This window comes from Marmota marmota, unplaced genomic scaffold (assembly GCF_001458135.2).
Source record: "Marmota marmota marmota unplaced genomic scaffold, marMar, whole genome shotgun sequence".
NCBI classification, from domain to species: domain Eukaryota; kingdom Metazoa; phylum Chordata; class Mammalia; order Rodentia; family Sciuridae; genus Marmota; species Marmota marmota.
The window spans coordinates 31,662,342-31,677,065 of NW_025999990.1; the positions used below are offsets into that span (position 1 = coordinate 31,662,342).

At 33.8% G+C, this 14,724-nt stretch overlaps 1 protein-coding gene across 9 annotated transcripts in view; it reads left to right on the forward strand.

Moving 5' to 3' along the window:
- Positions 1-14,724, forward strand: part of Nol4 (nucleolar protein 4) — a 302,493-nt gene that overhangs the window by 222,305 nt on the left and 65,464 nt on the right. For all 9 annotated transcript variants that reach the window (XM_048806380.1, XM_015482245.2, XM_015482246.2 and 6 more), the window contains one exon: positions 13,817-13,930. In XM_048806380.1, coding sequence (XP_048662337.1) covers positions 13,817-13,930 — 114 coding nt within the window. The remainder of the gene's footprint in view (positions 1-13,816; positions 13,931-14,724) is intronic.

Sequence of the window (14,724 nt, forward strand, 5' to 3'; positions counted from 1 at the left end):
AAATTCATTTTTAAATAAAAATAGCATAAGTTAGCAAACTAAAATTTCACAATAGATTTGGTATGGCATAAGAGAATGAGAGATTGCTTGATCAAAATAAAACTATTACCTCCAATATGGAACTAATTATTATTGTGAGCTACACAATAGGAGACAGATAATAGATGAAAAGGACATATGAGCAAGTGTTTGAACTCAGAAGCCAGGCATTGACAATCAGGGTCAAGGCCACTGACATACAATTTCAATGGAAACTAAGTATATCTCAGAGTACAATGTGGTGTACACAATAACTTCTTTCAATAATAAAAAAGATAATAATGTACATCATGATTTTTATTTTTACAAGCATCTGGCATCACTACTGTTTTTTTTAATCTTTTAATGTTATTTAGATATTCTTTTCTTTGGTAAAATTTACCTTGTTTTTTATGTATAAATTTTTTATATTAATCATTCTATAAGAGAAAGAAATCACCACCATGCAGAATCCTGAAAGTTCTTTCTGGTATATTTCATACATTTAACCATTTTTTAAAATTAATTGCCATTTTTATTCATTGTACTTTAACATGGACATCTATTTGGTATAAATCTTGTGCTCTGCATAGAGAAGGACAAAAAGTTGAGACTCATACAAAGTCAAAAAGTTTTACAGACTAATCTTGATGTAAATATTCTGTAAAGAAACAATAGAGTATTTGACTTCTAATAATGTTCATTCATTCGTTTGTTCACTTAGTACGTGTATATGTACATAGAATTACAGAAAGTAATAAGGAAAAATGTATGTCTGACTAATTATTTAGGAAAGCATAGCATGCTTTCTGATCATCATGATGTGTTGAGGTGACAGTTTTGTGAAATGAGATGATTAAGTAGTAATGCAAGGTTTTATGTAACCAAAAGATCAAAACTTCAAAATGTGTGACTTTGGGAGACACATATAAAGACCACAGAAACACAGGTCAAAATTTTAATGTTTTATGTATTGTTTCATTGTCACAGAGTGTGGGTAGGATTTTGTGTCATTTTGAGTACTCATCCTTATCCAAAACAGATAGGAAAAGGCATGGCTAGTGAAGGTAGCAATTAAAACTAAATATTTCACATGAAATCATTTTGTGCCCATAATTTTTATTTTATCTATTTATTTTGGGAGTGCTCAAAATAAACCTAGAGATGCTCTACAACTGAGCTACTTCCCCTGTCTGTTTATTGTTTATTTTGAAACAGGGTCTCACTAAGTTACCCAGGCTGATCTTGAACTTGCAATCCTTTTGCCTCATCCTCACCAGTAGCTGGGATTAGGGTATGTGCCACCATGCCCAGCATTCCCATAAATTTTAAGTATAATATAAGGTAACAATCAGGACTGCCATTTAAAATAATTGAAACAACATTAAACAACAATATTTCCTTATGTAAAGTATGTGATTATTTTTAAATGCATATTATTCTGAAATATGTAACAAGGCAACGGAGTCTTTTGTATATCTCTAAAATGTGATTGTAAAGTGTAGGCTTATTTAGGAGAGAATTATGAGTTGATAAAAAGAAAAAAAATGGCAGCCAACAAGCTTAGCTCTTCCAGTTACTTAGATCTCTAAGGACAGAAGACTAAACAGAGGGCAACACAGAAATATTAGATTATGTTTCCTGACTTTAAGAAATTCAAAACCAAATTTTCATGGAAGTGGTTTATCATCACAACCTGTCAGTAATATACTTGAGAATCTCAGCATTGACTTTGCTTTTCGGCATTGTTACAACAAAAATCTATTTATATTTAATTATTCTACATTATCCCTAATGAATTTACATGCCAACACAAATACTTTTAATTGGCTTCACTGAATTCATATAAACATTGGAATATGCATTTATTCATTTTTATTTCACTGGGATTATGAAAACCTCACAGGTTTCAATTGCTTAAGCCCCAAAACTTTCTATGTCATGCTCAAAATAGTCTCTATAATGCATGAAGTGGAATAACTATATTATGATTCTTTTCTGCACATTTTCACCTATTTACTATTACCAGTCTCATCATACAGTCTTCAGTGTTGGGTGCAGAAGGGCATGCTTAGTGAAAAATAAATTTAATAAGTTTGATTCAGAGTACTCTCAGGGTTCTCAGTGGAGTGTAGGAACTCAATGAGTTAAGTAGCCATTAAATTAAACTTTAAATAAATACTGTGTATCATATTGTTATTGATTCTATTGTGTGGCTTTCACTCTCAAATTACTTCAGCTACTTCTCTGAAGAATAACTGTTGATTATTTCAAATCAGAAATATCTTTCTCCAAAGTGCTTTGATCTTCAATTCAATAGCAGCTATAATAGAAAACATGGTAAAAACAAACCTCTATGAAGAAGGTAGGGTTGGACCCTACTGAGGATCCTCTGTGTTATGTGATATAATTTCTCTCATTTGTTTCCTAAATTTGAACAGAGACACTGCTACATATGTTTACTTGTATACTTGTATTTCTGTAACACTGATAAATATTTAGGGGAGATATAGTATGAGAGATTTTCAGTCCATTTTTCCTCTTATATCCCAAATTTTGCCATTCTACCCAGTTGGACCAAGTAACCTAGATATTTGAATGCAAAAACCTCAGCTTCCTGAGAAATTACCCAGTTTTTATTATTATGTGATTGACCTTTTTATTTGCAGAAAAACTCATGAAACATTTTATAAAATTTTGTCAAGGATATTGTATATTAAACTATTAAATATCCACTGTGAAAGATCTCATTTTGGAAACTTCTTTAGAATTCAGTGCAATTAAAAAAAATTCTCATGAGGAAATAGAGTAGTACTTTATTTCCATGAGGAAATAGGGTAGTGCTTTCATCTCTTCTTACTATCATCAGCAGTGTACAACTTAATATCTCCAATTCTGTGGCTCACTGCCAGGAAGTTCAAAAGCAAACTCTTTCCTATGCCCCTGTTTGTCTTTCTGTGGATATTTGTTTACTTATTTCCTTGGTGGATCTGATACCTACTTTAGAGAAAAAGGTGAGATATGAATTTTGAAAAACTAACAAAATGATATAATTCTAGAAACATTTGAAACATTGCTTTCATGTTAAATAAATAGTATGTGTGTGTGTGTGTGTGTATATATGTATGTATGTGTGTGTGTGTATACACACACACACACACACACACACACATACACTATTTCTCCCACCCCGGGGATTTGACTTCTCATATCATTTGTTTCTACCTATCTAATGGAGCTCAAAGTAGAGAAATCAGATCTTGTTTTTAATACACAGCCTTCCTGATTCTATAAGCATTGCAAAAGCCATGATGACAATTGCAATGCATCTTTTAGGAGACAAAGCTATTATAAAAATGAATTAAAGTGCTTCTTTAAACTGAAAATTTTATCAGAAGTATTCCCAGCCCTTCATAGAAGATTTTGACAGAAACTTTCTAATATGTGTGTAGCTATCATTAGCCACCGTATTCTTCACATAACATGACCACACTACGCAGGTTTTTCTCTTTGTGACCAATTAACTTAATTGATGCTAATTAGCAAACACATTTTATTTGAATTCCCCACCTGCTATTTGTATCAATTCTTGCACTCTCTTTTATAGTTGTCAGCTCCCATCCCCCAGATACCTTTACATCCCTTAAGCACTTTATTCATAATATGTCTCTTTAATTACATTCTATAATGCCCTCCTGAATAATTTTGACGTATAATGTTCTGATTCTTACAGCTCTTTCCTATCTTCAATGATCTGAATCTCTTATTTCATCTCAGTCATTGTCACCATCAATATACCTTAGCTATAGTTGTCACTTGAAGAGCCATATAAAAATTTTGAGAATCATCTGAATTTCTCAGTTCTTTACAGAGGATGTGTCCTGGTCTGGTCTTCTCTTCTTCCTGAGAAAATGTCCCCTCCATTTCAAGAAAACATTTGATCTTTTACTCCTACAACCTGAGTGTCTCATTCTTTGTCAGGTTTCTCAAAGGAGCGCCTCATGGATCACTTCTGTGACCACCAAATTCCTGTTAATCTGTCACATTCAGGTTCTGGTTCTCACTAATTGACCCAGTTCTTATCAAGACCTCATGACTGGGGCTGGGGGTGTAGCTCAGAGGTAGAGTGCTCGCCTAGCATGCATGTGGCACTGGGTTCAATCCTCAGCACCACCTTAAAAAATAAAATAAAAATATTGTATCCACCTATAACTAAAAAATAAATAATAAAAAAAATCTCATGACTACCAAATCTAAGCACTACGTCCTCAACTCTAACACTTCCATTTGTGTGATACTCTTGTTCCTCTTGGTCCTCATTTGTCTTTCTTTTCTTTGGGGAAGTTCCTATGATTCTGTGCTTGGCCTACCACCCAAGTTGCAAACGTCTACCGACTATGCACAGTGCCCTGTGCTTACCTTAGAACACCAGACATCTAGCTACAGAGCTGTGGTATTTCATTCCAAATGCCAGCCAGGTGCTAAACCAGCACAGACGGTTCTCTATTACTCTGTTCTCTCCACTGAGGTTCCTCTTCATCTACTAAACTACCAGCACACCGCTCTGACTTGCTTATTCCTGTTAATAGCACCACTGTTGCCACTGGTTATAAACTGAGAACGAGATCCTACCACTCACTGAATTTTACTTATTCTTTCTTCACTTAATTTTCCAAATAAATCCTATAACTCCCAATTTTATCAGCTGTCTTTTTAGTTTTAACCCTTTGTCCCTCGTGTTCTTATATAATCTTTTGAACTCAACTGTCTACCTCCATCTTACTCTCCCTCCATACACACCTAAGCGGAGTCTAACTAGAATTTGTGAATCCTGAGGATTGTACAACTTGGGGCCTTCTTAAAACAGAAAATACAAAATGACAAGCCAAAAAATAGCTAGAAAAAAAATGGATGAGTATTCAAAGTTAGGAAACATATCACACAAAGATATTCTATAATCACGGAAGTGTTGAAGATTCAAATCCTTTTCTTTGGACATTTTTTAGACAATCTCAGATACACATAGGTGGGCTCCCTCAGTTTATATGAACTTCTCCTTCTTCCCTAGAATGCTGACAGCCTCCAGGAACTCCAGCACTCAGGAGACCCATCTAATTGAGGGACCCTGATGCCTCAATATCATTGTCTTTAGGATAAACCTGGCTTTGCTGCTGGAGTAATTGCCCTCTGTTCTGGCTTCAGTAGTGTGGAAATTCTCATTGCAAAAACAGATTCTTCCTTTGTAATATTTTACATTATGACCTTTTGAAACTGGGAGACTTAAGTTCAATTCCTGGCTTAGTTCAGTTGCTGTACAAGTTATGGAATGTTTCTGAGTCTCGATTTTTCTAAAGGAAAGGGCTATTGGGTTATTATGTTTAATGATGTGTATAAAATATTTAACATAAAATCTGTCACCTTTTTTCTAATATGTAAATTACTTTATTTGTATCTTAGTTTATTACAAAGTATTTGTGTTCCTTCTCTTAGTATGTTTTCTTTTGGTCCACAGATTTTCTCTTAGTACCCTTTAGTCATTATTTACTAACTGTATGAAACTAAAGAACAACTAAATTGTAAAGAATATAGCCAATATAATTGTCAGAGTTACTCATCATGGAGTCTTTCAATTTTAGTAAGATATTCACCTGAACCTCATGGAATATCTTCCCCCATCCCACATGCACATACCCCATCTAGCTTCCCACTATGCACACAAACAATTCCTGAGTAAAAATATAACAATTTTCTTTTTCTTTCTTTGTTTTGTTTTTGTTTTTATTTTTGCAGTACTAGGATTGGACCCAGAGCCTCATGCATGCTAGGCCAGTGCTCTATCACTGAGCAACATCCCTAGCCCTAAAATATACAATTTTTTAAAAATACCTAACTAAGCTTGAAAGAAAGCAAAAGAATCTCCTGGTAACTTATAACCAGAGTTTTTAAATCCTTAGTTGGAATTGAGTAGCAAACATGAAAGATAGAAAAGGTAAATTCTGTTTGTGTCTACAAATAGAAATATGGTCTGAATGGCTACCTACTTTCAGAATACAGGGATTTTAGCTTGTGACTAGTGAAGAGCATAAACTGAGAACTTTATATAAAGCTGAGACCCTGGAAAGGCTGCTCCTCCATTAAAGGAGAGTTGAGAAATCTCCAACTCCATCTTCTAAAAGTCAGACTGGCAAGTGTTATAAGCACTGAAACTAAAACCTTACTAGATGGGCTAAATACAATGGAAGATTCAGCAAAGAGACAATAAACTGGAACACAGAAGTATGGAAATTACTCACAGGAAGGTAAAAGAGAAGGATAAAAGAATTTAAGATGGAGAATAATATAAAGATAAAGAGATCTAATAGGCATTCCAGAGGAGGAATGAGAACAAGAAGAAGGTAACATTGGAAAAGACGATGATGAAGAATTTTCAGAATTGATTGGACCATGAATCCTAAGGACACAGAAAAAGACCAGGATTCAACACCATGAGTAAGACAAATCCATGCCAAGAAATGTCTTTGTAAAATTTCAGCAGAGCAGAGGAATTCTTAAATATACCAGGAAGAAACATCAGGTTACCTGAAACAGAAAAACTGTGAAACTAAACAATTTCCTGTCCTCATAATAGATGTCAGAATACCTTCTTGAAGAAGAAAGTCTTTAAATCTTTAGGAAATCCACTTTCAAGTTAGAATGCTGAGCTAAACTGTATGTTCCGAGCAAGGAGGAGACAAATGTTCCACTCACAGTCTGAAGCTGGACAAATGAAAATATACTCTAAGAAGAAGGAAATTGAACCCAGAAGGAAACAACAGAAATTAGCAATCTTGTTGAGCAAATGGAAGAAAAACACCCTGATTTTTTAGTTAGCCTATCTCAGTGTTTATCTGTGCTTTATCAAATTGTCAACTGGTATTCCTGATCTTCAATGTCCTTGTGGAGAAGGGTGGAGACAATCACCCTTGAAGATGAAAACCAACAGCACTTGAAATGGCAAATGTAAAATTTCTTACCTTGTGTATAATGAAGAATATGATAAAATAGAATCTAATAGGACATGGAATTCCATATTTCCCTTTATTGGGAAATTCTGGCTATCTCAATCTGTCAAACGGAATCAAATATGTCTTTATTTATACTGCACTTCCAGTTAAAAGCTACCTTAAATCTCTCTTTTTTTCTGTGTGCAAACTGTACTTTGTGCTACATTTGTAGTTTTATTTATCCTGTCTTATATTCCTGTTATCTCTATACAAGCCTTAGCTACCTAAGTTACGTTCCTTGAGTACTATGCTTTTTAACTTGTTTGTCTCTGTATCACCCACAGTGTCTTACACAATGCAAATGATTGCTCATGAAAGCTGCTCAATTCATGTTCAATACAACTGAATTAAAATTGTTGAATGAAAGACTGAGTGCATGGATAGATATTTACTAATGTTCTACTTTGGGATGAAAATTGGTTGGAAGATAAGCTATGTTTTATTGTGCATTATATGTTTTACAGTACCTTGCAATTGGTATTTCAGTTTTAAAAGTTACTGCTAACTTAAAATCTAACGTAACATTTTAAAACTTGAGAGAGGATTTTCTCCCAAAAGAAGACGGTTATATAACTTTTTTTTTTTTTTTTTGAAAGATAGAGTTTGAGAGAGGGAGGGAGGGATGAGAGAGAGAGATNCCGCTTGAGCCACATCCCCAGCCCCGGTTATATAACTTTTGATTATAGCTTTCCTTTTAACTCTCAAAGCACTGGTTTTTAAATATTTTTAAATTTTTGGTGATTAGTGTATGAGTAATGATTGTAATTTCATGTATAGAATTGGAATAGATGTAGTTGAGGATAGAATAGTCTTAGTTTCACAAATAAACTGTTAAGGTAACAAATACCATGTTCTACCATTAATCATATGATAATATGATTAATCACATGTTTTTTGGAATTGGGTGATATTTCCTAGTGGATATTCTAATTACAGATGACTTTGTTAAAAATGAAAGCCTGAAAGGAAGAGAAGGGGGACAGAAAATAGGAAAGACAGTGGAATGATTCTGACATAACTTTCCTGAGTTATGTATATAAATACACCACAGTGAATCCCCACATCATGTACAACCACAAGACTGGGATCCTAATTAGAATAAGATGTAATCCATGTTTGTATAAATATGTTAAAATATACTCTATTCTCATGTACATCTAAAAAGAACAACAACAAAAATAAATAAATAAAAGAAAGGATGAAGGAGCTACCGATATAGCTCAGGAGTAGATCACTCAGCATATGCAAGGTCCTGGGTCTCATTCCCAGCACAATAAATAAATAAGTAATAAGTAAAAATGAAATCATTTGATTTTTTCATAGAGTTGTTTCATACCTTGATCAGAGGTATTGTTATATGATATTAGCCAAACTGTGCTTCTAAGTGTCAATCAACCATAAGAGTTATTGATTTCTCAGGTTTTGTAAAAGATCATTATTCGTGGACAATAATATTAAAAAATAATGACAAGGCATAGACCACTAATTCATAAGTGAAGTACTTATAATCAAAGCCTGGATGAAGATTAATTAGCTTATATTCCACTTTTGTTAAAAACACACTTTCAAACTCCTTTTAAATTAGTCAAGGGAATTTTCTCTAGAAACTGGAAGTCCAAGGATTCACCCATAGCTCTCTCCATAGGCATAAAGGTCAGGGTTTTTCTGCTTTCTCATTTCTTTACTGTTTGTATCATGTATTGATTTACCTCTCTGAGGTCCTTCTGACCTGTGGGAAGTGTTGCCATCAGCAGTTCTTAGCCTCTGTTTTAAAGCTCACAATCTAAGAACAATCCTCCTACTCCTTGTCTCAGCTCTGGTGAAAGGACATTGAATGGTCCTATTTAGATCAAGTGTTGACCTCTTGGGTCAGTCTCTGGGAACAAAGAGGTGAGTTCCCTTAATTGCTTAGGAGGCCAAGTCAGGACAGTGAGGTGCACTGCTTATCATTTCCGTCAAAACCATTCAGGATAGATTAAGGATGCTTCATTCTTTTAGACACCTCCACAACCCTTATTTGAAATTTTGGATTATCTGTGGTTCAGAACTCAGAAATTTTCAGATTTTAGGACATAATAGAGTACATATTCTGTTTATTTCACTCAGAATGGGGTCTGGGAAAACATCTCATATACAAATTACCTTAGCATTTCTGCAGTAACTATGTAAATATTTATATAAATTAGGAAAAAGACTAAGTATTTGGCATATTTTTGCCAACTGAGTTAACTCCCAGTTTTTGAAAATTACTTGAGTTTATATATTAGGATTCAGCATTGCTTATAAAAAGTTGTAAATCAATAATTAATATTCCTTATTGCAAGGGTATTAAACCCTCTGTGCTGGGCATTGCACTCACTTGTAAAGACAGCTCTGTTGGTAGAGACTGTTGCTATTTATCTCCCTATACTTGGCACAATTCCTGACACATGGATAGTGCTTACCAAATATATTTGTTGAATAAATAAATGAAGGTAGTAGTGACTTTGTGTATATTGCTTCCTGGAATCCTCTATGATGTAACATTATTTTTCCTATTCATTATTGCTCACTCAACCCAAGTTTTGTCATTTATATAAGTAAAAGTAATGATACCTTGCTGAATGACTTGGGCTCAGGGAGATTAAATCACAAACACTGTCACATACGTGGTAAAAGGCTGATTATAGAGTAATATCCAGGTTCCTCTCGCTTCTTTACTAACCTGTCTATTCTACTACTGTCTATGAATGAAGCTACCTGGTTAATAAAAGGGATCCTTTACAAGCTAAAACTTTCCACACAGCCTGTGTAATTATGTCTTTAGGCATAGGTACATCATTTGGGGGGAGATGGTATATGCCTATCACTCATTGCAAAATTCTTAGTTATGTATTTTATAAAGTAAAAAGAGTAAGGAATAATCTCTTTTTTTTCTTTTTTTTATGAAAAGGGGTACTGAATGCAGGGGGCATTTTTCCATCCCTTTCTTTCTTTTAAAACATTTTTATACTTGTAAAAATCCTGCAGCATCTTTGTATAGATCAAGTTCAGAGAACCCTAAATTCATTTAATTTATAGTTTTCAGACCAAAAAAACAAAAAAACAAAAAACAACAACAAAAAAAAAACGAATAGCATGTTGGTGTGGTGACAAGTTTCACTGCATCTGTAAAGAAAGACACATTTATATTGTGCCAACAGCAATCACATCCTAAGTTCCAATTAAAATACGACTTTTTAAACTCCAGAAGCTGCATGTGACAGTTTAGCCATCTGTTGGATGAGACAACCATCACTGATTTGAGCCTAGATAATTATTATGATAAGAACTGTGCTTTGGAAAGTTCAACTCAGGTCCCAGTGGAGAATGACTGTTAATTATGAAGAGATAATTAGTGAGGGCAGAATCTTATATCCAGGGAAAGAAATAGGTAATAAACCTTAATCTGGGTCTAGATCATGAAAAGTTTATAATTATGTACATTTTAATTATTATTTTAAATCCTCTTTTATGATATATATTAAATATATCAAATATTTTCTTTACCCTGATATCTTCCACCAGAGGAAGTATTGTTTTCCATAAACTATCTGTTGGATTTTTTTGCATTTGAGATTTCCGTCAAATGTTCTCATCTCCAGTTATTACATGGATGCTTTTGTTTTATAGCCACTCTTTGTGACATAAAAGGGAATCTTTAGCCCTTGTCTCTGGTGGAATCTGGTCATAGCCCTTAGCACATGATTTTGTGCCAGGAAGGCCCTGAAGTAGTGATAGTAGAATGAGAAACTATTAAATGTGGTGACAGAAAGAATCTAGATGATGACGGTTCTCAGACCCCATACTAAATAAAAATTTCAAACTTCTCTATGATTAAAAAAATGGTTTATGAAGAGCAAAAGTGATAATTTCCTTTTCACTTTCTTGATATGAGCATTTTCAATTTAGGTAATGAATAAAAGCCAAATATGGATGAAACATAAGTCAATCCCTTTCATCTTGAGTATCTTATGATTAGGTACAATGTCATTGAGCTTCGTGTGTACTGGGGACCACTGACATTTATTATCAACTCATCAATTAGAAGAAAAGAGATTTTTAGTATGATTATCCCACCCATTTTGGACATGAAACTACGCTTCATTTTACTTCATAACCAGAAATTTTCTTGCTACTTTTGGCTGTTCCAACATACAATCTTGAGAATTTTTCTTGCAGCATTTAGAATGTGTAGCATAACTTAGAAAGTTACACTTTAATTTTTGTTATAAATGAAAAGTTTTAAAGAATTAATATGAACATAGAACAGTGGGATTAAGCACCTAAAGAGTGCTAGGGAGAGTCTAATGTATTCTTTGTTTAAATGCAAAATGGAGTTAGTTGGAAAGGAATCCTCTTTAGGAATGTGTAGTAAGCTCACTGAGCTTCAGGGAGGCCTTAGTTGTAAAATGAGAACAATTCCTTAATATGGACTATTATTTCCAACTTACCATCAGACTTATATATGAATCCAGGTATTTCCACAGGTATGTTAAAAACATTCCTTAGCTTTATATATTCCTAATTTGGAAGAGAGACACCTAATAAATAGAGAGAAATGGAGATAATAAGGAACAGAAGTATATATTTATGAGTGCTATATGGCTATCAATAACTGGAATACAAAAAGGGGGATTGCTGATATTTTATTTAGATATCAATTATATCCCTAGGACCAGATGAAGGATCTAATAATGTAGTTTATAAAAGTCTGAATTCTCCTCTGTGAATAATACTAACTACAATCAATTTTTTTTCATTTTTTAATAATGTAATGTTTTTATTCCCACTTTTCCTGTAACAGTTTTTTCTCAAAAAATGGTTCCATCAAGAAGAACATGTGGCTTAGGTTTAGGTTACAATGTTGAACCCAGCAGTGGTCATCTTTTCTTGAGACACTAATTTTTAGCTTAATAACTATATATTTAATATTGTTTAGCTTAATGTTTATATAATCCTGGACTAGACTACTTTATATTAATAAAGTACAGAAGGAAATGAAGAAGCAATGTATGTTTTTAAATTATACTTCTATCATTATTCGTCTATATATATATATACACACACATACACACATACATATATACATATATATATACATATAGAGAGAGACACAATATCTTTATTCATTATTTTTATGTGGTGCTGAGGATTGAACCCAGTGCCTCACACATGGAAGGCAAGTGCTTGACTACTGAGCTACAACCCCAGCCCATGTGACAATATTTTTAGTTTTATTTAATTTGAACTTCTTAACTGTTCCCAAGATACAGTCCTGGCCTTTTGATTTCCTTCTGAAACTGCTTCTGCTGCATGCTTTCTGCCATTTCAGGGGCTTCTCTCTCCATTTGGCAAAAAATGCCTTTAGACCAACATATTGCTCTATTGTCACAGTGGCCCAGCCTTCCTTTTGGATATCTCACAAGGTTAGCAGACCGAGGATCCTGCACCTTTCTTGGCCTTTACCTGCACAGGCTACAGGGTTTTGCAGAAACACTGTCTGAATGTAGCTGTTCTAGAATATTATTTGAGACCTAAGATGCATGCTTAAATCAGCTAAAACATGTTTTAAATGCCAGAGTTAGTAAAATAAAACATGTGCAAGAAAGAGACATATGTGTTCCTTCCCCCCCCCCAAAAAAAAAAAAACTAATTTAAAGAGTCTTAATTAGTTCAGAGACTTCTAATGAATGGTATCCCTACATATTTTGGACCAATGCTTTGAAAACCCTATGATCGCATGCCACTGTCCATGCTAGATTCCTCAAAGATACTTTTATTTTGTAATTTTAAATTATTTTACTCTCTCATGTCATTTAATTTTCATGTCATTTTTTATCAATCATTTGCTTATCTTAATTAAAAATGTTCTATATCATTAACTACTTCATCTTTCAGTTAGATGATTTTGCATGTAATTATGGGGAAAAAGAATGAAAATTTTTCTGTGATTATCACAAATGATATGGAGAGTTGCAAACAATTTATAGTTAATTAGGAGCTTAGTTGGGGGATTAATTAAATTTCTCTGTTGGTCTGTGTAGAAGATGGATTTCCAACATATACGATTAAATTATTAATATAAACTCATATTTTATATATAAAATAAAACATGCTTTTACACGCACTGGCAAATAATCTCGCATCTAAATAAACATCAAACTTTTGGCATAGGGAAATTGCTCTAGGACTGGCTTTTTAGTTTGTATTTAAACAAGATTATTTTTAAAGTATTTTAATCACATCAATTGTGTCACAGCTTAAACTGTAAATATTCACAATCTTCACATGGAAATTATTTGACATGGTGTGAGTTTCTGTTAGCTTTTTCAACTGTGTTTCAGCCCTGTCATTTGTTTTTGTTTTGCTTGTTTTGCTGTGCATTGTCATGTGTTATGAAAGAATTATAGGACTTGTTTTATTTGCAAAATCCAGTGGGCCATTTTGCCACTGTCTGTTCAAACTCCAGCTTAATGGCCCTGACTGAATACATGTGTCAATGGAGCCACAGGAATGAATGATGGATCTGTGTAGTAACTCTAGCTTTAACCTCTAACTAGCTTTCATTTATCATCTTTACAATTCCCATTTCCTCTCTCTATTCAAATAAAGTCAGTTGAAATGAATGGATACTCCTGCACATGTTGATGGTTCTCTTCTGAAGATAGCATTGTTTCGTTTTCATGATACTGTTAATAATTTTTTCGTATTTCTTTTCTCTCTCTTTTTTTTAGTCTCGACCTATTCCTTCCCACCTTACTTCAGCAGTTGCAGAGAGTATCTTGGCTTCAGCCTGTGAGAGTGAGAGTAGAAATGCTGCTAAGAGGATGCGTCTGGATAAACAACAGGTACTGCGGAGTCTGGGGTGTCCGGTGTGCACCAGCTCCATGGCAAATGCTATTCATTTATGTAGAAGTGCAGACACTCCTGAGTAGGTCTGACGTGCACAGAGTTAGCGGTTTTGTGTCATTGTGAATCTGAACTTGAAAAATGCCAAGCTCATGGGATCGGTGGTGATCAACTAAACTCATTTTCTGAATGAAAAAAAAGACAACGGTGAAACTGAGTTAGAATTCTGTTTACTATTCAGTTTGAAGGCCAATTGCTTGGTAAGAGACTCTGATCATTTATAGGATTTCTTTTTACCTCATCATTTATCCTTATTTTTGAAAGAAAATGAGCCTTTAATTTCCTCTGGTCTTCTGCCAAATGCCAATATATTATGCTGAGGGTGGTAAATATGCAAAATAATATTGATAGACTGGAAAGCCATCAAATGGGAATGTAATGTAATGGAAATCCATGTCTTGGGCTTAGTCTCTCGCTAATTAATCATTTATTATATACCCTTACATATCCTCTCTGCCTCTTTTCCAAGGGTATATAGTTTATGAAGTGTGGATGTTTATATTTTTGGTGGATTTTTTGGTGAATACTCAATTGTCCCTTTAGTTTGTGTGTGTCTGTCTAAATTTTTTGTCTCTGTAATGCTTTTCTTGTTCTAGCTGCCTTTCTTATCTATCCATATAGAGAACTAAATTTAATATATTAAATGCTATGATCAAAGTTTGCTGTATTCTGGTTTCTGATTATTTTTACAACAAATGAACTGGGATGCTTCATATTTCTGATGGACGTTAAG